General features: G+C 45.5%; 2 protein-coding genes across 2 annotated transcripts in view; one reads left to right on the forward strand and one right to left on the reverse strand.

The window, feature by feature from the left end:
* The window catches only part of LOC115329958 (alpha-(1,6)-fucosyltransferase), a 30,681-nt gene extending 11,494 nt beyond the window's left edge, over positions 1-19,187 (reverse strand). The window contains exons 1-6 of the mRNA XM_029991646.3: positions 18,924-19,187; positions 17,428-17,625; positions 10,220-10,284; positions 7,257-7,440; positions 2,954-3,068; positions 88-325 (exon numbers count right to left, since the gene is read on the reverse strand). Of these exons, the coding sequence (XP_029847506.2) occupies positions 88-325; positions 2,954-3,068; positions 7,257-7,440; positions 10,220-10,284; positions 17,428-17,624 (799 nt within the window). The 5' untranslated portion in view covers position 17,625; positions 18,924-19,187. The remainder of the gene's footprint in view (positions 1-87; positions 326-2,953; positions 3,069-7,256; positions 7,441-10,219; positions 10,285-17,427; positions 17,626-18,923) is intronic.
* Positions 19,188-19,546: 359 nt separating this feature from the next.
* The window catches only part of LOC8052257 (leucine-rich PPR motif-containing protein, mitochondrial), a gene marked incomplete at its 3' end in the record, with an annotated part of 49,383 nt that continues 44,792 nt past the window's right edge, over positions 19,547-24,137 (forward strand). The window contains 3 exon segments of the mRNA XM_042287703.1: positions 19,547-19,745; positions 21,336-21,517; positions 21,856-21,978. Coding sequence (XP_042143637.1) covers positions 19,558-19,745; positions 21,336-21,517; positions 21,856-21,978 — 493 coding nt within the window.

Consider the following 24,137-nt stretch of genomic DNA (forward strand, 5'->3'; position numbering starts at 1 on the left):
TAAAAGATGCAAGTCGACGGTCTCCGCTCCCTTTTGTAGCTGCGGTGGGTATGTCTTGGAAACGTGCACACTGGGTGGAGGTCTCACCCGACCAAGTGGCCCTGGTCCCCCCGGTCTCCTCGACGCAGCTGTTGCTGACTGGCTTGAAGACCGTCTCCCAGCCACCGGCGGCATAGCGCCACCCCTTGGAGTGGAGCACCATGGTGCGTCGGGTGCCGTACGCCATGATGAGGCAGTAGGTGGCGTGGTGGATCTGGCACCCGTAGCCGCACCCCTTGTTCAGGCGGCACAGCAGGCGCTTGGCGCTGCCGCACGCCTTGGGGTTCTGAAACGTGCCAAGCGGGGTTGCAGGGTCCCATCCAGAGTGCGTGGCAGAAAACGGCCCATACATTATTGTATATTGCGAGAAAAGGTATGGCCTCCACTGATATAAAAGACCCATTGGCCAACGCACTTTATACGGCGGTACTAAGCATATGTTGGCCCTATGCACTATATTTTTAGAGCGAGTATAGAAGAAAGGTTCATTTTTTACCCCACCCCGAGCAATGTGAGCCTGGTCACAGCGAATCCTGCACAGCCGCCTGAAACTATGTTGTCAAATGGGTCTTTCCTAAAATTTAGTGTTTCTCTTTACCACCAATTTATATGCATTGCCAAATGCTTAGTGTCTGCTCAAATGTAGCAATAGCAGCCCAGACCAGATGCCAACGTTTCAGAGCTTGCCCTTATCTAATTGAAAAGTTATAAGCAATATTTGAAAACTTTCAATAAAAAATTGGCAGCCAATGAAGTCCACAAATACGATGGACGGCGTGAGCTATTAAATTTTTTAGAAAATTAAAAAAAAGAGCCCCATTCCCCCATTGAAATTTGTAGAAAATCGCTCACAACTTTTGAACAACGGTTAGTGTCAAAGCTGTGGCATCTGCTCCAGGCTGGTAGCACTACATCTGGGCAGAGAGAGAGCGTTGGGCACTGCAAAATTAACTTTTGCGTCAGAAAAAAGTTTTGAGAGGCCTGCGTTGGCTATATGTATATAAGACACAAGCACATAATTATAAAAGTGTACAGCTTTAACTTGAGATAAAAAGGTTCCTTTAAGGATACCGAGACACACGCTAATGAAGTTGCAAGGTCTGACCTCGACTTTTCAGCAGAAAAGTTGCCCATGCTTTGCCCCACAAGCGCAGGTGCAAGACACAAAAACATCTATATGTCAGCTTACGGCTAAGCGATCTCAAGTGAAAACAGTTCTGTTCTATTAATATTAAGAATCAACTTTAGGGGCCGCCAGTTCAAAGTCTAAGCCCTAGACAATGGTCAGAGTTAAGAGAGAGCCTCCAAAACAACTTAGCTGTCAAGGAGCTGGTGGCAGTGGCATACACAGTAAAGGAACGGTCGGAGTGATGATTCTGAATGCAAGCATCTGCCCCTCTTAGCATAGTTTAAATTGATTGTAAACAACAGAAATGCTCTGAGAAATGTATCTGTTACCACGGGGGTTTTCGGACCTCTCTATTTCGAGGAACATGCATCGCTCTTGACCAATGGTTGAGGAATACCTCCCCGTCTCGGTATAGACCCTTTCCAGAATTCAGTCTGGCCACTTTGATCACTATCATCATCATCATCTGAAAACGGAATATGAGCTATACTAATGGCGGCCTTCTGTTTACAGATGAAGGAAGAAGTTGAAGATGCTCCTAAGCAGATGATTCGATGCCTTTACATTCTCGACGTTAGCGTGACGTGAAGCAGGAATTGGACGCAAGAGCTGCGTAAGCGTTCATTCCTAACTCGGTCCCAGTCAATCTGTTAGTAGCACTCACTCGGCTTCAAAGCACCTTGATGTATAGGACTCTATCAATGCGTCTATATGGGTTGGCGCTTCGTTCCAACTGGCTGCATTTGGTTCGCCATCGACACTAAAAGAGATTGAAAAATAATTGTAGTGAAGTGCACATTCTCGTTTACCGTTGACCTTTAAATGACGGTGCTTCATTAAATACTGCAGACCACAGGTTCATTGCCGCCATTAGTATAGTAAAAGATAAACTGCCATTTTAGTCACCAGATGGCACTGAATTCCGGAAAGGGTCAAAAGACTTTATAAACAATAATGATCATATTAGGAGTGTCTGTTGTTGCCCTGGAAATAGCTACCAGCATCTGTTGTTTGTGGGCGAGCTAACTTTGGTAGCAAGCATTCGTTGACAAATAAACTACCAAGAACTAAGAGGCAAATCATACTAAGAAAGAGCGGCAAAGCAGCAATATGATCCAAAGTGGAAGATACTGTCAAAGGGGTGCCACTGAAGATAGCACAATATCACGTCACTGGGCAGGACCAATCGTAAGCCCTGTTTTGGGTCTCATCCAATAAAATCACCCATACCAATTTTTTTTTTAATGTTTGCTGTTTTTTTGGTTATTGAGATGTTGAAACTTGGAAAGCCTCTACGAGCTAAATTTTGAGTAAATGACACTTCCTGTGAGGGCGAGATGTTCTGGCTATGTTAAAAGAGTTAAAGAGCAGCGCTAAATACTATAATGTAAAAATTTGCTAGCCGCTGACTCTGAGGGCTGCCGGCATGCCGAAAATAATTTATTGTGAGATATATCTCGCATGTATATAAGTGAAAGTTTCTGAAACCATTCTTTGGAAGCTAATAAACATGAACATATCATTTTTAAACAAAACTTTTTTTTCTGAAAAAATTTAGATTCCGAGGCCATATCTCCCTTAAACTGGAATAATGTTTCACTTGGGGTAAGGGATGGCCAAAAAAACTTGAGCCTGGGGAACCCCATAGGGTGCCACGAGAACACCTGTGTTCCTACGAACTCAGTTTGAGAACCCACAAAGTAACTTGTGAACGGACAAGTAGCGACATGCGACGACATAACTTTGTACAAGGCTAAGCACTACATGGCTCGGCTCGAGGCTTACCTGCAACTTGGTAAGTCGCTTCTGCACGAGGTCCCCGACCGTTTTAGACTCCTGCTCGCGCCACTTCTCGTACCCGTCTGCTTTCCGCATTTCGTCGAGGTCGATGTGGATCGTGCTGCGGCAAGGTGGCACAACGCACTCGTCAAGGCCAACTTGCGCGCGCGGTGCAGTGTTGAGACGACGCAAAAGTTGGTGCTGTGTCGGGGCTACTGTCAGCACTGACTCGGCGCTGATTTATCGCTGAATTTTGTGTACACGCTGGAGAATGCAGGGAGACATGCAGAGAAGTGCTGATACGATATTGACATACATACCTACCGTATATTTTTCGGACTATACATGTTTAAAGGGACCATGAAGGCAGTTTCGAAGTTTTATTCGACGATTGAAATGGATGTCAGGCACGTCTCAGATACTGTTGACCAAGTTCTTGCCCGAACAGCAATTTGGGTGCCGCACCAATCGAGCAAACAGGCACGGTAATAAAAGCGCCGGGAACGATGCCTGAGACCTCATCGAGGCGGCGGCAGAAAGGTGAATTAAAGTGCGCCGTCGAAGCGCGACGACAACGGGCTCCTCGTCTGGCGATTGGTTCAAACGATAGACGCGCTCTTGGTTTCGATTTCGGTGGTGAGATGTTATGAAAAAAGTTTATTTGAACGTTGGATAATATTTTGAAGTTGTAGTTGGGAATTAATAGGTTTCATACCATGTATAAAAGCATAATCTGAAGCGATCCCTCCGTTTGTCACTGGTTGAACGCATCCCGCACTGCTACCTCGGGCGCGTAACAAGCATCGAGCAACCATGAACAAAAAAAAAAGAAGAAGGTACGAGCGCCGGGGGCGGCAAACTTTTGGTTTTGGTTTCGTGCGTCGTCTCGTGTTCGCTTTGCGAACTGGTGTCTCACCAATCATGCCGCGTTTATGTGCAGTAGTAGGTTGCGCGAAAGGTCGGCTAAAGGCTTGCGGTCGATCGGGCGACGTTAGTTTGCATAAACTGCCGACCGATGCAGCAATGCGCAGCATTTGGTTGCGCGCCGTCGTCTTGCGTAGAGCTGTGGACAGCGGTGTCAGGATTTGTTCGTTGCATTTCCGACCAGAAGACTTTGAGCAGCACCTTCACGTCAGCTGGAGTCTGGGTAAAAGTGGGGCGGGGAGTCGCTCTGAGGCGGCGACCGAGGAGTTGGTGGTAGGTCTTGGGCGCCCTCGTAAAGCGCCAATCCAGAGTTCTGCGTCCTTAGCAGCGTCTCCCGTTCAGTCGGCGTGAGGTCGCTGAACGGGAGCTCAAACTCGTTTGCGAGCGCAGCGTTGTCGTCCATTTCTTTCAAGTTTTCTTCACAGACCGCCGTGCACTAGAGCAAACCACGGGAACCACACTGAGTGTGCACTAAATCCTACCGATGCCGACAGTGCTCCTTGACGTCACTTCTCTTTCCAGAGGTGAAAAAGGGAAGAAATCAGAATGTTTGTTTCGGTTTCGCAAATTTATTTGCAAGTACATAAATAAGAGTCACAACGTTCTAGAAAAAGTTGTGTGGCATGCCAGGATCCCAATGCTTCTGAAAACACCTTATTTTTAAGAAAAATTAAATTGCCTTTATGGTCCCTTTAAAGGGGCCCTGCAACAACTTTTTGATTGATTTTTGATTTGCACCGATCCTGAGCGCACTGAACGTAGTAACTTAATGAAACTTTTCTTTTCTCAAATTTCGCTTTATTTTAAAAGTTATAGGCAAATTAGGATTACAAAAACAAGCAAAAAATAACCTCCTTCATGACGTAGTAGGTCCTGGCTTGAGCGGCCGTGAACTAGAGGAGGGATAGTGAGCTCATCAAGTGCTCACGGCTGTTGCACTCCGTGTCGACGACTTGAGAGGGCGCCACTAAAGCACGTGTTGGATAGGCTGTATGAAGCGGACGGTCAGGGCGGCTGCATTGCATTTGCTGCACGATTAAACTAATTTGGCATAACACTTCATTGGCCACAAACGACAGGAAACACGGGGTAAATATCAGTTCAGAGCGGGAGCCACTTCACGCTGCCATACATCCAAATGGCAAAATCGCAAGCAAAGCTCGTGCCGAAAGCCTTCGAAACGCTCGGAACCGGTCGGATCCTCGACCGCAGCGCCGCCGCGTACATCCGGAACCTTTCTACGCACGCCGTTCGTCGGAGCCTCATCCCACTGGCCCTTTCTAGTATGCACCTTTTTTTCCGCCACATGGTGGCGGGTATGTCGACGGGTCATTTCTTGTTTCCGTACTTTATAAACTGCATTTGTTTCTTTTCTGATCTCAAATACCGAACAAAAACTACTTTCACACATAATTGAAACGGTTCGCGACACTTATATTTTGTATCTCGACTAAAAACGTTTTTAGCTGCTCTGACCAGTAGTAAGCCCAGGACCAAAGACGTCAGATATTGCGCGCTTTCGCCAACGCGGGACGCCCCTGTAGGTGGAGGAGGTTTGCGCGTCGTCCGGTTAAAATATGACGCACTGATATTTAGTTACTCTCTCCGTGCCCGCTGGCTTGCCCGAACCCCAAGAGATCTGGAAACCGCAAAAAAGGTAGACGCTTAAATATGATTGCAGGGCCCCTTTAAGGAGAGACACTGGGTAGAGATTTAACTTCCGAACTACTCAAGTGATCAGAATGAAATTTGCACAGGAGATGTGTCAGGTGTATGTGTATTGTGCAAACTTTCAGCTCTCTAGGACAATTAAATATACCTGTATAAGATGATGTGTCAGTCTTCATGAAGAAATCTATGATATGAAAATGAAGCAATTAAGCACCATTTTGACTACTTGAATATAAATTGGGGGATGTGGGACTTTGGGCAATCCAGTTTTTATAACTCAAATGTAATATTTCAGGAAGAGTTATTACCTTAAGATATGGGATGTGTATCTGTCGTACGTCAATTTTTGTAAACCTAGTTTTTTCTCAATGAAGACTTCAACCTAAAACGAAGTAGATAGCCCAGTACCCCAGTAAATTTCAGTTCAGAAACATCTTGATTGTGGCATCAGAATACTTTTACCTTTAAACATAAAATTTGTTTGTATGAAACTTGCAGCAAAAAATGGAACTGAAGAAAATGCATTCAAACATTGAACCCCTTTACTTTGTTACTGCCTCACAATGTGTTGAAAATATTTTATATCAAATTAATTATTTCGCATACGGCTATCAAATTTAGTTTAAGATTGTATAATTAATTTCTGAAACCAAAGATCTCAAATTTGAAAATAATTATTTTCAAAACAATTTGAAATGTAGCCCTATGTCTCCCTTTAAAAATTGAAATTTTACCCTGTGCGAACTACCTACAGGTGCAGAATATGCAAAGATTTGTTTTTTCTAGATAGTTCACTGTACCAAGACGAAGAATTTTATGAATAACAGAGAATATTAATGGTGATTTGCGTATGATACAAGCTTCTTTGTGAGCTAACACAGCAGGTATTTGTCAAGGTGTGCTGTGTATGATAATTTTTATGTTTGAATCAGGCACCGAGTGCGGACTATGTGCTACCTGCGGACTATGCACCGGGTGCGGGCTATCAAGCAAAATTTTTGACTCCAAATTTGCTTTTGCGGAATATACAACAGGTGCAGACTAGAGTGCCTTCATGAAGCGAAACATGAAAGCACCCTGGTGCATTCTATAGTCCAGAAGATACGGCACAGTTCAAAGTCAGTACTGTGTCTATAGCACTAAGCTGGAGCAAAGTCAGTTGCTGTGCTGAAGCATGACTGACTGATTCTTGTGACTTTGTGTTAAGCACTGGTTTGTTTTACTTTTATCGATCCAACCATATAAAAATCGCTTATAAGGACCATTTAAAAACCATAAAGGAATAACTTATAAGAACCATGTAAGAAAATCATATAAAAACCATATGAAAACCACTTACGGGAACCATGTAAGGATCTCTCGTAAGAATCACAGAAGAATAACTTAAAAGAGCCATTTAGACCCCTATGAGAATAAGAACCATTTGAAACCATATAAGAATAACTTATAAGAACCACTCATAATAGTCATAGAAGGGAATCTAATAAAATCCATACAGAAATAGCCTATAGGAGCCATATGAGGATCACTAGTAAGAACCACCATTTAAAAACCATATAAAATAACTTACAAGAACCATACAAGAAAAAAAATCTTATAGTAGGAATCATATCAGGATCACTTATAACAACCACATGAGGTTTACTTATCCACACAAGTATCAGTTATAAGAACCGTAATAAGAATCAAAGTTCCCAAGTGGGCGTGCAGTCACCGTTTATAGACGGAGATGTCCTCCACTATGGCATCCACCGTCTTCTGTGCTTCGGGCCCCAGGGACTTGCGGAGTTTCTTGAGCTGCGCCCGGGCATAGTACCACAACTCCTGGACGCCATTAATGACCTTCCGCCGCAGCACTTCATACTCCTTGGACGGTACGCCACTAGGCGATGTTGTGGCTGCACGAAAACAATGATGAGAGCTCTGGTCTTGAACATTTCTATGCCGATTCTCAATCAATTTCTATTAAATTCTCACACCTACTGTACTGTAAGCATAATTTCCGATCCTATCGCATTAACTCAGGCGCTCACCCATATCAGCCGCTGCTCCTAGCACTCGGGTGAAAAGTGGTAATTATCCATGCGCGCAGGTGAGAGGCGGCATGGAGGCGTGCGGCAGGCATGATAATCAAGCAGTCTAGGACTTCAAGACCCTGGTTTTGTCTTATCAGAGTAACCGCCATCCTAGTATTCTTGGCGCTCAATCCGCGAGAGCATCAACCGGCCAGCACGGTTGACGTGCAATTCCTGAACCTCGTTTCACCTTATTTCAAAGCGCAGCAGACCCCACGAGCCAATGGTCAAAGTCAAATTTGGGGGTTTTACGTGCCAAACCTACGACGGGCATCTGGCATGCCTTAGCGGAGGACTGGGGATTAATTTGGGCCACCTGGGGATCTTTTGACGTGCAACCGAAAGACGAGCCAATGGTACCAACCAAACGGCATCAAAGAGCGACATCGTGGCATTCGTCCATCTTCCTGCGGGTGTTCTTTCATCGACTAAATCAATCAAGTACAGCAAATGCCCCGTGACTTATGCTTCTACTATGTGTGTTTGTGGTTTGTATGTACTTGAGCCTTCGACTGCGCTCTGACCTAAGTAAGATGAAACAAACTATACGGTGAGTAGGTGAGTAGAGATGCTGTGAAATATATATTTGTACCATTTTTCGTTCCTCCCAGTTTTCTCAATATTAAGGTCGACCAATAATAAGATATTTTGTATTTTTAGCTTGCAAGCCCATCTCGGCACAGGTTTGGCACAATTCTTAGCAAAAATGACATTTTGGTGCAAGATGTAGCAAACCCTCGTTTGTGGCGCAATTTGGTGCTAAAGGCACAGCGCTAACATCACTGCAGCCTGGATACGGAACCGCATCAATGTAACTAAATAAATGTGCACTTTCTGAGTGTAGTAATTAAAACATTGAATGTTTGTGACTTATAAAAAAAATATATATATATACAGTTTTTTTTTTTTTTTTAATTTTTGTTTACAAGATTAGGGGTGAAGTGCTTGGAGGTTCTAGGATGACACAAAGCACATGTAAAAAATGCTTCAGACATGAATGGCATTCTGCGCTCATCTCAATCGTGCTTATCCCTTATGACTGCCTGCATTCCGAACCTCCAAGAATGTTAAACCAGCTTGTGCTTCTGCATCTTCTGTACTTTGTGCTTGCACACTTTTTGACAACCCGGAACGAGCAAAGAAAGGACATTTCTTAAGAATATATTTGTACATATAATTTGAGGGGTCATGCGCAAGAACTGGGTGTGTGAAGGATGACACCTGTCATCTGAATTGAATTTAATAATGTTGATTTAGGAGGGAAACACTGAATTATGAAAAAGAGAAGGGTCTGTGAAACCGTTAAAAATTATAATTGAAAGCAGCACTTCACGAAAATGTTTTTATTCTTCACAACGACACAGGATCGCTACGTTGTCGCACTTGATTATTAACTGAAGAACTACGGTGGCTGCAACATTAAATCTATGAGTTTAATAATTAAAGCAATTATTAGAGTGCTTATGCAACTATATATACTGTCGAGACCGGTTATAACAAAGTCAACGGGAATCGGAAATCACTTTGCTATATCCGCTATTTCATTATAACCAACTTTGGTTAATGAATTGCAAAAGGGAATGGAAAATCGTGATCGCTTCGCTGTAGCCGCTATTTCATTATAACGGACTTCGTTATAACCGGTTCTGACAGTACACCGTGTCTTAAGGCATGTGAGCTTCATGCTGCCAATATAACAAATTTCAGTTTTATTTACGAGAGAAGGCAGCAGTAAGAAAAGCTTGTATTCCGTTGTTACAAACTATAATTACAAAACCGAACACAAAATCAGTTTCGCCTCCAAAGTACAACTTGAGAAAGCTTCGTAGCGACTGGCGCAACTTCCAGTCGGCTGAAATTCATTTTCGATTTTTAATGTGGACGAAGTAGCTCGAACCTCTCCTCGACAAACTGCTACGATGTTCTCCCTTGTTATCTGCTAAGTGATTCGTATGCATCGCTGCACTCTGTTTCGCATTAGATCCGACGTAGCTGACACTACGATCCGACCGAGCCAGTCGGGTGGCGTCAAAGGTGCATCATCGCGCCGCTCGTCGTCTTTGCGCGTTTGCTGTCACCAGCTAAATCGACTGCGCGCAGTGAGCGCGGCTTGATTCTGCGCTTTTTCTGCACGTGGCTGTCTAGCCGGCGACGGCGACCGCGCACAAAGACGACGCGTGCTGCGACGACACACTTTCAAAGCTGCTCGATCAGCTCCGTCAGATCCGAGCGTTGGCTGCAGTCAAACTTGCTAATGCGGAACGAAACATAAAAGACACGGCGTGCGTGTAGAGTTTTTTTTAAAACGGCATGCTCAATGTTACGGCGTGGAGAAGAAATGCCGGAAAATGCTCAGCACTTACTTAAACATCCCCGATCTTTCGTGTCGTAGCCCAATCTTCGTTTCCAGTCACACTGCGAAATCGACAGCAAGACATGACATCTTGTCGTCGATTTCGCAAGCTTGTGCCAACTCAATCCGTGAACAAGAGACAAAGAAGTCAGCTTGCCGGTATCTTCAAAGCGAGCCTCGTTGTTACGCATTATGTTTTAGTGCTATGGTTTAGTGTGTACGAAGAATCTGTGTGCTTTTAGCACTTACCTGTTTGGATGGGAGGAATCACTACTGCTGGCTCCTGAACCTGCTGCTCTCTTTTGGATGGGTCCCTACAAAAAAAGATTTTCGTAAAACAAATTATATATATATATATAATTAAATAATTTTATATCGATTTGTACTGTCATCCGTGCGTAAATTAAAACAAACGGGCGTCAACAAATCCTGAAATGGTTTCAGCTACAGAACTACGTCGACTAACAATGGGAATAATTACTCGAAATATACCTATGAGCTTCACCACACTGCATTTCACTGCATGTTATTGCTGCAGATGTTATTAGTACATTAAGGGGGCCCTGCAATAACTTTTTTTACTAATTTTTAATTTGCACCGAACCTGAGCGCACTGAACGTAGTAACTTAGTGAAACTTTTCTTTTCTCAAAATTCCCTTTATTTTAAAAGTTATAGGCAAATTAAAATTACAAAAACAAGCAAAAAATAACCTTCCTCATGACGTCCTTGGTTGCTCGAGAGTGGCCGTGAACTAGAGGAGAAGTAGTGAGCTCATTGAGCGCTCACGGTTGCCGCACTCCGTGTCGACGACGCGAGAGGGCGCCATTAGAGCGTGTTCTGGATAGGCTGTATGCAGCGGGCAGCCAGAGAGGCTCTCACTGCATTTGCTGCGCGATTAAATACTAATTCGGCATGAAATTTCATTAACCACAAACGACAGCGAACATGGGGTAAAGATCAGTTCAGAATGGGAGCTACTTTGCACTGCCATACCGCGAAACGGCCAAACCGCAAGACAAAGCTTCTCGCCGAAGGCCTTCGGAACGCTCCGGAGCCGGTCAGATCCTCCTACCCATACGACCGCAGCGCCGCCGCATACATCCGGGACCATTCCTTGTCGGTGCCTGATCCCACTACTCCTTTCTATTATGCACTGCCCTTTCCACCGCTTGGTGGCGGGTATGTCGACGGGTTATTTCTTGTTTCCGTACTTTATGAACTGCATTCATTTCTTTTTTGATCTAGAATACTGAACAAACACTACTTACAGACGTATATGAAACGGTTCGCGCCACTTATATTTTGAATTTCGACTAAAAAGAAGCTTCTAGCGGCTCTGACCAGTAGTAAGCCAAGGACCAAAGACGTCACATTTTGCGCGCTTTCGGTACCGCGGGTCGCCCTCGTCGGTGGAGGAGGTTTCCGTGTCTTCCGGTTAAAATATGACGCACTGATATTTAGTTACTGTCTCCGTGCCCGCTGGCTTGCCCGAACCCCAAGAAACGTGGAAACTGCAAAAAAGGTAAACGCTTAAATATGATTGCAGGGCCCCTTTAAATGGCCACCTATTTGCATTCAATTCTTCCCTGTACCAGTGCCGAGTTAGTGAACGTTCAGAAGTTGTGTATTTGGCACACAAAAATGTCATGCCGAAGGTGCCGTTATTGCATACATAAATGATGTGGCTCTACCAGTGTAATTTTGTTGGGGTACAGTAAACGTAAAAGGGAGAACATTACTCCAAAAGGCCACATTTTTAACTGCCTGATTTGTAGAAGCCTTGCAGGGCATATTCGTAGGGGTGAAATAGAATGCGGTGCGAAGTTACTACCTTATGATTTAATCCTTTGAAGCGTTACATAAAATACACCAATGCACCTGCCGAGGGAAACTATAGTAAAAAAAAAACTATAATAACAATGGCCAGTTGTTCTTTTGTGACACATACACTATAACACGTGTATCGCACAGCTTCAGAAACAAATTACGGAAATAATCCAATGTTCCATGAAACAAAAAAGAACACTTATTTCCAACCCACTGCATCTGTCACAAACAAGCATGAAAATAGAAAAGAAAAAAGTTCACAGCTGCATTCACTACAAAATTTTGATATGGGGGCATTAGCAACTGGCTCCACATTCTAACTTCATTACAAAACTACTATAGATTTCCTCGAGTGGAGTGGAACGAATGTTTAGTGAAATTCTTCGACGGCTACGAAATTCGATGCCAAAAAGTGAAACCGAGATAAATGTCTTTGGAAGATCAAAAAGTTTCGCTTCAGATGATGCCGGCAGTAAAAAGGTAAAAAAAAAGTTGCTAAATGTTGCAGAAGGCGCAAAAGCAATATCGATCTATAACCACCGGACTCTGCACAACACTTCTTTATTTCTCTCTCTCTCAAACCGTAGTAGACTAGACAGAAAGAGCCGGCACTTCTTTTGCTGTTCGGTGGGATCGTGTATACATCATAATGCCAATAAAAAAAATGCTTTAAAGGGGCCCTCCGGAGCGTTCTACGATGGTCTATTTATGGCGGTAACTCAATCTACAGGCCCTAAGGATCCTAAAAATCATAAAATTACGGTCATGCGCGGCGGATTTTCCTATTAAAATTGCTATCAAAGTCTGCGGCAAGCCCCCCCTTTCTGAGATGACCCCAGAAAATGGGAGGGGCATCTCTTCACGCGTCAGCCAATAGCAAGCGAAGGATTCGGGCGTCTTTGCGCGTCACCAACACGGCCGATCGCGAACCCGCGGAGGAATCTCTCCGGACTTTGTGCTCGGCAGTCGTCGTTCATCGCACCGCACGGTCGCGCTGCTACTGCAATACGCAGTCGCATTCCACAGATGACAAGGAAAAGTTTGACTCGTTGACGTGGAAGGATCGCAAAGCTGGCTTCGGAGTCGAGATCCACTGGAAGAAGGAACACGTGTCCCGCAAACGCATGCCTGCAGACGCCCCGGGAAGCAGACGAGCCGACACGCCGACGCATCACCCCCTAGCAACAAGCTTGCAGGGAGAAAACATAGTTCGCTGGTTTGGAGCGATAATTGCGGACTATGTTTCCCGCACCACAATCAGTTTACGTTTTTCTCAAACTCTAATTTACAACAAGCTTAAAAGATGTTGCAATAATAATGTTCGCATTCACCGCGAGATGCAGCATGTCCATTGGTCAAGTTTTAGCGATGGGCAGGGAATGGGGGATTGTCTTCCAAGAGAAAATAGTCCCGATATATTTCTTCTGCCATCTGCTTAATAAACGGTTTTGTAATCTAAAACTTTGTATGCATATTAACTTGCACCTACTACGCAATATAACAACATAAACAGACGATCACAGAGAGCTCCGGAGGGCCCCTTTAAGCTTTTGCTATCTGTCATTTTACATTGACCGCTCCATTTTTGAATTTTTACACAGAACTGCTGTAGCGGCACACAAAAGAGTTGTTTACTTCGCAGCCATTTGAAGTTTTTCACTCTTTTATTAGTTGCATCTCAATAAACACCAGTGTTGTATTGTTAATGCCGAAACTCAGCTTTTCACAAGGTATTAAATGCAAACTGTGGGACACCACTAACTGCAGTCTCCTCTAACTAAATACTTCAGTAAAACCTCCCTTTATTAAGTCGGTTTACATGCACACACACAAAAAAAAAAAAGAATGCATCAGTCTGTTTTTATTCTCACAGTGATAAACATAAACCGTAAAATCCCAAGAGATAGCCCACATAACATCAAGAGCAAATGAGGTGAAAATGTGGAGTGAGCTAACTTTCAACGTACAATCAAGAGAAGTTTAAAAAAAATTGCTATTTTTAGGTTGTGTCCCTTCCAAGCTTGTTACGGTGGCGAGGGGCAATGAAGCGAGGATGACAACTTCCCAGTCAGCAACGTTCGCTTATATCCCGCCATAGCTATACCTAGTAGACGCATTTACGCCGAGGTCATCATTAATCCCCACACTACTATTACTAGGAGTGGGCTATCTTTTGGTGTTTAAAGAAATGTAGCAAATCAAGCCAAAAATAGGGGTGGGCTATCTTTCGGGGGGTGGGGCATCTCGGGATTTCACGGTAGATACGTGCCTGTGCAAGTTTACCACAACTTGACTATTTCTGGTACTTAAAGGGGTACTCCACAGGTTTATTCATTGTCTCCGATTTGCTTGACATTTTGCTAAACTAACCAACAAACATCGCGAAAATAGTATCCCAAATATTAGGTCAAAATATTGTTTTTTCGCGAAGTTATTGAATTTACAGTTTTGGTCCTCACCGTGTTTTTCAAGCTCGAAGTCTCTACTGGCAACAATGAAAAAGTGACGTCAGTGGAAGGCAGGGGTTCACTCTTTGGGCTGTAGAATTTGTTCCCAACTGATTCGAAGCAGTTTCATGGTGTCAAATGAATGCTTGGGAAGCTCGCTGCAGTACCCGCGCTCCAGCATGGAACAAATGATCGGCATATTCTATTTTTAGACTGTTTGCTCGACTGGCAAGCCTGCCTGCCACTGACGTCACGGCACTGAAAAGTGCGCGTATATTTGAATGTTGGTTTTTGCATCATTTTCATTTGCCGATTTCACAATACCTATTATGAATTTCGCGATTCTAAATAGCATACCGGAGAGAGTAAAGGCCGGGGAGTCAGAAAATATAGTTAGTTGAGGTAGCTCAAAAAATCAGTGGAGTACCCCTTTAAAGTAGTCATATAATAAAAATCCTAACGTACCAAAGATAAAAAGCACAAAAATTGACTGCACCGAGCTCTTATTCTATAGTAAAAATATAAATACATAGCTGCATGTTTCTAGAAAAGGGGGGGAAAAGATTTGATCCAGCTACCAGTAAAACGTACCGTATGTGGCTGCAAAATTGCTGACATATCAATCTATGCTATTTGTAATTACTACACAATTGAACTCTCCTTTCCCTTTAAACTTAAAATATAAAAAAAAAAGTTATGAATAAATTTTAGATTTATGAAAACTTGTGTGTGCAGTCTTTGGAGAGATAAGTTTTGTTTCTGTTTTCAACAACATTTTTGCTACAGCTGTTCCATATGTAACCAGACTTGCCTGTTAAAGCCCTTCCCTGGTGCCCACAATGGGCTTCCTTCAGAGAGCTGTAGACAGACGTGTGTAAGATGCAAGCATTGTCTGTTAATGCAGCTGTGATGTTGCTTTAATCACCTCGTAAGCTCGAAGCATCTACATTTAGGCAGTTACACTCAGTTGGCTCAAACATGTACTGGCTGCACCGCTCAAATCTGTGCCGCTCTTGTAGAACTGTGCATACCACCCGCACAGCAGGGTGGACCATACTTTTAAAGGTTCTTATAAAATATAGTGAAAATTAAAGAGATAATCAAAAGCAAATAAGAAATTAGATTTTAAAAAAATTGTTTTTGCTTCAAATATTAATAAGTCGTCTTTACGTAACAGTCAAAATCATATTTCGGGTATATATGTCCTTTCCCCAACTTTCGTTGCATTTGTTCCTTCTGGTGCAGGTGATCGGTAGCCGAGTGTGTTGATGCACCATAGCTCGGAGAACGGGGAGCGGTAGGGGTCCCAGGTTCGATTCCCACCTCGGCCCATTTCGATCCAGACGAGCATCATACCGGTGTGCGGTCGTGCAATCGCTACCGTACGATGAACATTAAAGACCCCGAGCTAGCGGTGGTGCCGAACCGGCTAAATTTCTCGTCTCTGGCAGAGACACTGGGTGGCCATCAGGGCCGACTGACTTCACTGCGTCCCAACGCACTCACAACACAAATGCTTCCTTCTAGTACGGTGCCTGACACGCGTCTCCGACCAGTGTGTTTAACCGCATCCAAAAAAACGTCCCTCAATTTCCACTCGAGGACGTCGTAGAAGCGTCACACCGTCGCCGGACTCCGCAGATGCCTCTTCCGCCGCGTGTTCGATCTACGGCTTGACGGTCCCCGGAAGCTTCGGCAGCCAGGAGTTGGGACGCCGTGAAAACGGCGACGAGTTCCACAACTCGCCGCCAGGATGGCAACATCCGAGAGCACGGCATGCGGCTTCTGCGACGTCCTTTGCTGCCACCTGTGAATTGCTTTTGACGCATGGGCGGAATAAGACGCCAGACACACTGGTCGGAGACGCGTACCACGCACCATACTTCTATGGCGCGAGATTGAGGAATAATTTTTTTTTTGCATCGCGACCTGAACGGAGACAACGTGCGAAACTGGCAAACCGACGATCAAGCTATAAGCGCGCTGCGAGTCCACGGTGCACTTCCTCGAGCTTCAAGGCCATCCCCGAGACGCACGAAACGGACAGACGGCGAGTCGGGAATGCGGCTGTGATTCAAGGTGAACTAGCCTCGTATAGCTCGAGGCCCCTGGAAACGGAAACTCGTGCCCCCGAGCCGCCAAGTTTTGGGTCTGCGAAACCTCCACGAGAGTTGGTACCGTATTAGCGCCGAGACGTTCCAGTGGCGCCCTCTTACGGTTTCCGTTTGCAACGTCGCAACCCGAATTTTTCTCGCCTCGACGGCGCAAGTTGCAATATTTGACCACCCATTGTCGCCCGCGAACTACAGGTTCGACGATACGCGTAAAAATAACGACGGAAGCTCGGAGTCGTCGCACTCTTAAATTGACGTCGTTGCGGCTGACACTCTGGCATTGCACCCATTTCTGCCGACAAAAGAAAAGTGAATCCGAATAAAGACTCTACGGCAAGTGCTTGGCCAATCGCAAATTGCGACCACGGCGACGCTTTTGTTTGCACACGTTGCTAATACGCGAGCTGGTGGAGACGTCTCGAGATTCACCTATAGTAACAGACGGGGCAAGAACAGAAAAATGTCCATTAGCTGTCCTTCAATATCCAAAAGAGACGCCTACCTGTCCTTGTCCTGCAAGTGATTGTAGGGGTGTGAAAATAGCGGTTTGAACCAAATGACGCTGCATTGTTGTTAGCCTTCACAGCGCAACAGAAACCCACGACTACCATCTCTGCTTTATGGTATTGAAGGCAGGGATGACACTGTGCGATTCAACTCGAAACAGTACTTGCATCGTTCACACGCCTCTAGCTTTAACAGGACCTGTCTCAAGTTCTAACAAAACCTAAAACAAAAAAAAGGACAACACTAAAGCAAGGAGGAACCAAACAATAAAGACTCGTTGCAGATGTTTTTTTTTTTTCTTTTTGCATTGTCTTCTGTCTTGGGTTATGTTTTGTGAAACTTTTATGAATGCGGGAGTCATTTTCTTTATTTCCAAGCACCTCTCTACTGGTCCCTTGCTCTTACTGTAGACGTGTTTAGGCAACGTGTCTCGACAAAACAGTCACAGCTGCGCCTAGAGACTGGTACTTAGCTCATCTTCTTTTCTTTTTTTCCTTCCGAGTCAAGTATTGTAATGTTGGTTAGAGTGCAATTGTAGCGGAGAGAGAAACAAGACTGACTTGATGGAATTGAGGAGGGCACGCAGCTCCTCGTTCTGCTGCTTGAGCGACTCGAGCTCGGCAACTGCCCGCGTCAGCCTCGCCAGCACCTGTTCGTCGGGCTCCCCGCTGTGGAACAGCGGCCCGCTGATCATCAGCACGACCAGCAGCCACATGACCAGCACGCACGCTATCAGCTTGCCCACGCTCATCGCCATGCTGGAAGCAGAAGCACCAAGGGCTGGTTTGCACACTTGCACTTGAGTGTGCACTCACATGTAACCGCTTACGACGGGGGACACGGTGGCGCCACCCATCAAGAAGCCCTAGAAGAATTCCGATCCGCACATAACGCAGTATTTGCGGGATCAAATCTCTGCACTATCCGGAAGAAATGGTCTCTCGTAACATTGTCGGACTTACATCGAGCCCACGGCAAAAGAATAATGTGAAAAACATGATCGAAGTATGTTTCCAGATCAGAAGCATGCCAGGGCTAGCCGACAGATGGTGCTAGTGTGCCACTGCATTCCCTTGTAGGCAATTACAGGAGAGCACAAATGTGTGAACTGCCCGAAAGAAATTGAAATTTCCGGCCGGCATACCTATAATCCCCCCCCCCCCCCCCCCCCCGCACACATACACACACACACCCCTCCCCATTCCTCTGTCTCATGTTTCCGCCACCAGGCCGCGGACTTTTACACTACACACTTCGAACAAGCGCGAGCTGCCCGTTTCGAAAATACACGTTTTTGCCGCGAGGTGGCGTCGCAACTACTCTATATCTTTTTTTTCGAACAGTTTGGCGAGTTGCGGTGCTTTTTTGACGCGCGCGATACCGGACTGGTGGTATCCCGAGATAAAACTCATTACAAGGAGATCAGAGTGTTGCGCGCTTTCCTGATAGTGTGTCGCGTATTAGATTATACTGACGTGGCTTTCGACGGCATGATGTTGGATTACGCGGATTACGCAGACTCCGATCGTTGCAAACCTGCGGCTTATTTTTGCGCCGGTATACTTTCCAAACCCAACACCGCGGCATCACATATGCGATCCATGTATTATTTTCTGGTTCGACAACGATTCAAATACACAACTAGTTTGAGCGACAGACCGGGTACAAGGAAGAGATTGGGAAAAACATGTTTGATACATGCATGCTTACTCTAAAAACAGGGGGCAATAAGTTTGCTGTTATCTGTTGAGGATAGTCCCGGAACTTCTGCTGGGTCAAGCCTGCAAACGCAGTGCCGTCTCTACGTCAAAAAAATACCGAGCGTACGCTAAACCACACTCTAGGGATCGCGGTGGGTGTATATTTGGGTTTGATGCCCTTTCGAACTCCTAACGTCGCAAGCGTGGGTTAAGGTGTCGCGGTTTCGCTTTGTGCAGAACTTGACGATAATTATATTTACATTTCATTCCTCTCCGTGATAAAACCGCGAGCGGCCCAGCTCGGAATATGTTCCGTTCGACTCTCTTAATGGGACGTTGAGGGAATTCCAACTTACGCGACAGTGAAAGGCGATCGAGCCCAGCGGGGGAGCGTTGAGGACGGCGAAGGGGACGGGCGGAACTTATTTAACGCCGGGGTTTGTTTGGCACTTTACGCCCATTGTGCGGTATGTGGGCCACGCACCGCCATGCCGAACAACATCCTCCGCATAGCTGCGCGCACAGGTTCGTCGTGCTGGGTTGGTCGTGCGAATCCACTCGGGACGAGTTCTCACAGCTGTTTTGTCGGTTGTGTAGGCTTGAACCGCTCGCACCGCAGTGTCGTAGTCATTAAAAGAAGGAACAAAAAACATTTAGCTAATGTCTCTATGGCTAATGTATGCAAATTAATATATTAAATACAATTTTGATTGTTTTCTTTTTAGGTGAGTTGAACTTTCAGGTGAAAATACTTAAAATAATAACTTAAACATATTTTTGTTACGACTGTTTTAAGAAGAACTCGTTGGTATCATCGGTGCCTTTACAGTAAAACACCATTTTTAAAACGTATAACTAAGTGATAAAATATTTTTAAGAATTTCAATAAAATTAGTTTTGGTACTATTTGGCTAGACCGCGCAAGCTACCGCCCAATCTAATGAAAATCATAGAGATAGAAATAGACTTCATCCAGAGCCGTATCTGGTCATGTATTCATCTCTCCATTCATTCACCGCACCAAAATCAAGCATGGCCGCTCTCCTGCGCTCCTCTCGGGTCCTCTCAAGATTCTTGAGCACCGCTCGCTGTTTTTCGACGTCTTCGGTCGTGTCGCCGGCCAAATTATGTACCGTGTACAAACAGCAAGCCGTCGCCAGGCCCTTGGTTTCGAAACGGTGAGGCGCCGAGGGGAAAATACGCGTTTTGTCTTAGGCTTAGGCCGCCGCGGCGCCCCTCTCTCCTAGAACATGTGCTCCGCGCCGGTGCATATGAACTCCACATAACCTCTTCGACCTTGCAATCCGCTGAAACATTGCTCTTTTTATTCTTGGGGGGATTCGAAACTGAGTTTAGAAATGCTTGTGGCCTCTCTCCCCGACTCCGCATGGCGGAGAAGACAGTAAATGGTTTAGAAAGTACGCCCGAAGTCCGGCGATGCAAAATGAATCGCGACGCTTGTGTGATCGGGCACTGTCTCGCTCTAGTCGTAGAATCGCAACCCACCCGCTATCTTTGGATTAGCTTGAGAGAATATCCGCAACGTCAAGCGCACCTCAGTCTTGTGAAGCTCGGGACACGAATTTTATACGGAAAGAGCACTCGTTTTGGCGATCGCTCAGCCCGATCGTCAGGTGTCTCTCGAAGATATACCTAATCTATTTTTGCGCTGCTTCTCCGCACTAACACGTTTTAAAATAAATTTTACTCATTTTATTTCGTATTTCCAGCGGCACTCTACGTTCCCTAATATCTGCGCCTCAGTCTCATTCACGCTTTCTGCCTTCTGTAAATCAATTTATCGCTCAACCATTACCTTAACCCCTCGTTATTTCAGCCTTTATTTAAAAGGGGGGGGGGGGGGGGGGGGGGGTCAGTTTTAAGGACATGTCTGCCTAACATCCTAGTGCCAGAGCCATGTATTGGGAGAGTCTGGCCAGTGGGTGTGTCAATGAAGGCACTGGAGGGGAGAAAACTGAAGGAAAGGGAGGAGAGCGCCGAAGGAGCAAGAGAGAAAGAGGGGAGGCGACCGCCATTTTGACGCTACATCCTGTAGGTGCTGAGCAGTTGCGGCTACACGTTGCTAACTACGAGCTTGTTTCTTTTTCGCCTGAATAAAAGTTTGCGTTCAAACGGTAAGAAACTTCATTCATTAGCTTCTTAAGCCACCGAGGAATAACACTATCATCTCCTTGCAAGGGCCTGCCAAATAAAAAGAAAGAACTGGTATTTGGATGTCGATTCCATGCATTCCACCGGGCAAATGAATGGAGATGGTGGTCCTCCCCGCTCAGCTGGGAGCAGCCGGGAGTTCACACACATGCACTCACGCCTCTCGCTCTGCGCCACGGGCTGACTGGCTCACTGGGGGGGGGGAGGGGGAGCGTTACGGCGGCGAGATCATAGACTGGCCAAACTCTCCCCATATACGGCTCTGCCTTGAGCTAGCCTCCACCAATATAAACGACCCACTCTGAGTGCATGGCCGCGACGGTGGCAGGCAGCGGCACTGCTCGCAATTAGGGCAATTTTTTGATGATTCAAATGGAACGAAACTCAATAATGCAGCCAAACCGAATCGACGTGCACTGGTGAACTGCTTTCCCTCCCTTTAGAACAACAGTGGAATTGCCCAAATCGCAAGCAATTCCTTAACCAGCCGTTGTCTCGGCCACACACTCCAAGTCGGTCTTGTTTATAAGCTAAAGGTGGAACCCCGTTGTTTGTACGCTGAAGGCGGAACTACTGACGCGTTTCTGTATTTGCAGGTTACTGGCGAGCCAGGCTGCTTCACCCGCTGCAGCCGCCCAAGAAGAAGACGCGTCGTCCCTTCAGAGTCGTCTGCACAGCCTCGACCGGATCCTGTACCGCGTCGACAATGAAGTGCGGAGAACCGGCCGTGTGTCGCGGAGAGACGTGGACGACGTCTTTGCCGAGGTCAAGAGGATCGGTGAGACAAACGTCGAAATGCAGGGCTTTGGGCCTGCTGTAAATCATCTTGGTGCTTTCTGACAGGGTGCAAATGGCTGGGAGGTCTTTCAGGTGTCCTGACTCTAGCATGAGCTGTTTGACGTTTCGTCGACATCGAGCGTGCACGCTCGATGCGTCAGGCATCTAGGCTAGGTGGCGTAAGCTACCGCCCAATAAAAGGGGTACAGCCATCAGCTTCTATCCATCCAACGTCGCAGAGCGACGCCCTGTTGTTTTCATCCTGTCAGCGGCCACAGAAACGTTGCTCTTTCGAGCATGCCGGTTATACAAAAGCGTCTGCTTGCTTTTCTCTTCTAGGGAGTGTGACATCTTCGCAAGGCCTGCTGCTGGTGCGGTCTTGCGGCTCCTTCTTGAGGGAGGAGAGTCCCGAGCAGCGTACGCAGCTCGTGGATCGCGTTTGGAGCACGCTGCAGGAACTGAGTGAGTACAAGCGCCGTGCACGTCGCCGCCATATCGCCCGTCCACAAGTTTATCTTTCACAAGTTCTTCGGAACTTCGAAGAGGCTTAAAAGCACCGGTGCAATGCGAAAAAGCGGTACCCGTGGAGCTTGCTTTGGTGGGTGTCGCTTCTCCGCAGTGCATTAATGCTCGGTAAGAATCGCCCTCAACAGGGCTAACTTGCTGCAGTCTTAGAAAGGTACAAATATAACAGTTGCATGCTTAGGTGACTATTATGCAAGAATGTATGAACATCAGTTAGTCATTTGTGATTCTCAATTTCGTTTTTCAAAATCGAAATTGAAGATAGGATAAGTGCGGGGAGCAAGAAGTTATATAAATCCCCTTGATTAGGTAAAACCGGGCATCTTTGTAGGTTTACCTTTATGTCAAATGTGTCGATTACTTGTCATCCCAGTCTGGACATAGGATTTTCTAATGCCACGGTGCATAAGTGTAGTTAGATTAAAATTACCTTAGCTTACAAACTGGCGGGTGCAAGGTTGGGAACAGCCTTCATAAGTTCAGTTGGGTTTTCGATTTAGCGGGGTGCAGTAGTGAAAGGCTTGGAATAGCTAGTCTGTGTTTCATTAAAAAATATTTGGCCTAAACTTGCTTCGAATTCGTTCGGAACTCAGCCATTCACTCCACTATTCACTCATGCCTAATTTATATTAAAACATTTCATTTTTAAGTTTCCGACAAGGAAGCTTAATTTTATAGTGTGACATTTAGCGCACGTTTAATAGACATTCGTTAAGTGCCCGGCAATGTTGGAAGTAGGTACGGTCTCGTCAGGTTTGTCATCTTCGGGGTTTTTCATTTTGTCTCCGCGGTTTGTGGTCCTGTTTGTTGTCCTGTTTGTTGTCTGTGCTTGGTCAGCTCAGTCTACACATGCTTCGCGTGACGCATGGTGCTGCTAAGGCCCTTGTATAGTGAAAGGTAGCGCAATTCCTCCTCTCTCCGTGTTCTCCTTTTCGTCGACGTCCACGCCACGCCCCCCACCGCCATGTCTGAGCGAGGCCCGCAAGGCGCGCGCAGGTGTGCCGGGCACAACCGGGTAGATGTTATTGCATATAACACACTAAAAATTTCTTTTCTTTTTTCTTTTTTTTTTTTTAATAATGAAGACAGTTTTGTTTTCTTATGTGAAGAAACTAGTGTTTGTGCATCTTTATTGGAGTTATAAAGCACGGGAAGACGTCTCTATCAGCAAATATAAGAGCGCGAGCAGAGTTGGAATCGCTCGGGCGTGAAGACAAGCTTTCTTCAATTCCGCTGAACGCAAAAAACGAAAAAAATCAATGTAGTTGAGTACTTTGGGACATTGGCATGCACTGTGAAACCGTTTATCTCAGCAAAAGCTGAGAGCAGACACGCGATAGAACATACCTCTCCCTGCGTCTAAATAGAGTTTCATGGGCAAGGACTGCATTGCTAGCGGGAGCTCGTGCCGTCGCTTTGAGCATGAATTGGGCACGCACCCACAAGGCTGACAATCCATAGCGTTAGCTCTACTAAAACTTTTTAGTATCTTAAACGAAGTGCATTTGGAGAATCGGCATCGCTCGAGTTAAGCAAATAAAAGACACCATTACGCGTGCAACACCAGGACATTTCGGTAATTTTAGCATCACCGATCGTTTTGTCAATCCAGCAACCTGGTTTACTTCATACACATTTTATAAACGTTGAATACTACCTGCAACTGTGCACATGCGCACAGAGGGATATGCGACGTCTGCTATTTACGCGCCTCGTGCATATAACTACCCATCAAATACGCTCGTATCCCCTCCATTCAAATGAAAAATAGCGCGTGCTTGGTTGCCTTGCCAGCGTGTTTCTCATTTATCCGATATAGTATTAGTGTTTTGACGTTCTCACGCGCAAGTTACACTTTTGAGTTCACTCCCAAAGCGTATAAGGTTTGCTGCACATCCACGGGCATACCTTTTTGCGTCAGTTACAAAGTGAGGACAGAGAGATCCTTCAGCAAAGCCTTCCAAAGACAAGAGCAATTTTTTTTTTATTTTCAGTAACTTCTGTTTTTTTAATCACAGAAGACAAATCACATACAAAGATGAAGAAAAGAAAATATTGCTAGAAGGCAAAATATTGCACATTCCAATGAGGTGGGT

Source organism: Ixodes scapularis, unplaced genomic scaffold (genome assembly GCF_016920785.2).
Source record: "Ixodes scapularis isolate PalLabHiFi unplaced genomic scaffold, ASM1692078v2 ptg000219l_1___fragment_2___debris__unscaffolded, whole genome shotgun sequence".
Classification (NCBI taxonomy): domain Eukaryota; kingdom Metazoa; phylum Arthropoda; class Arachnida; order Ixodida; family Ixodidae; genus Ixodes; species Ixodes scapularis.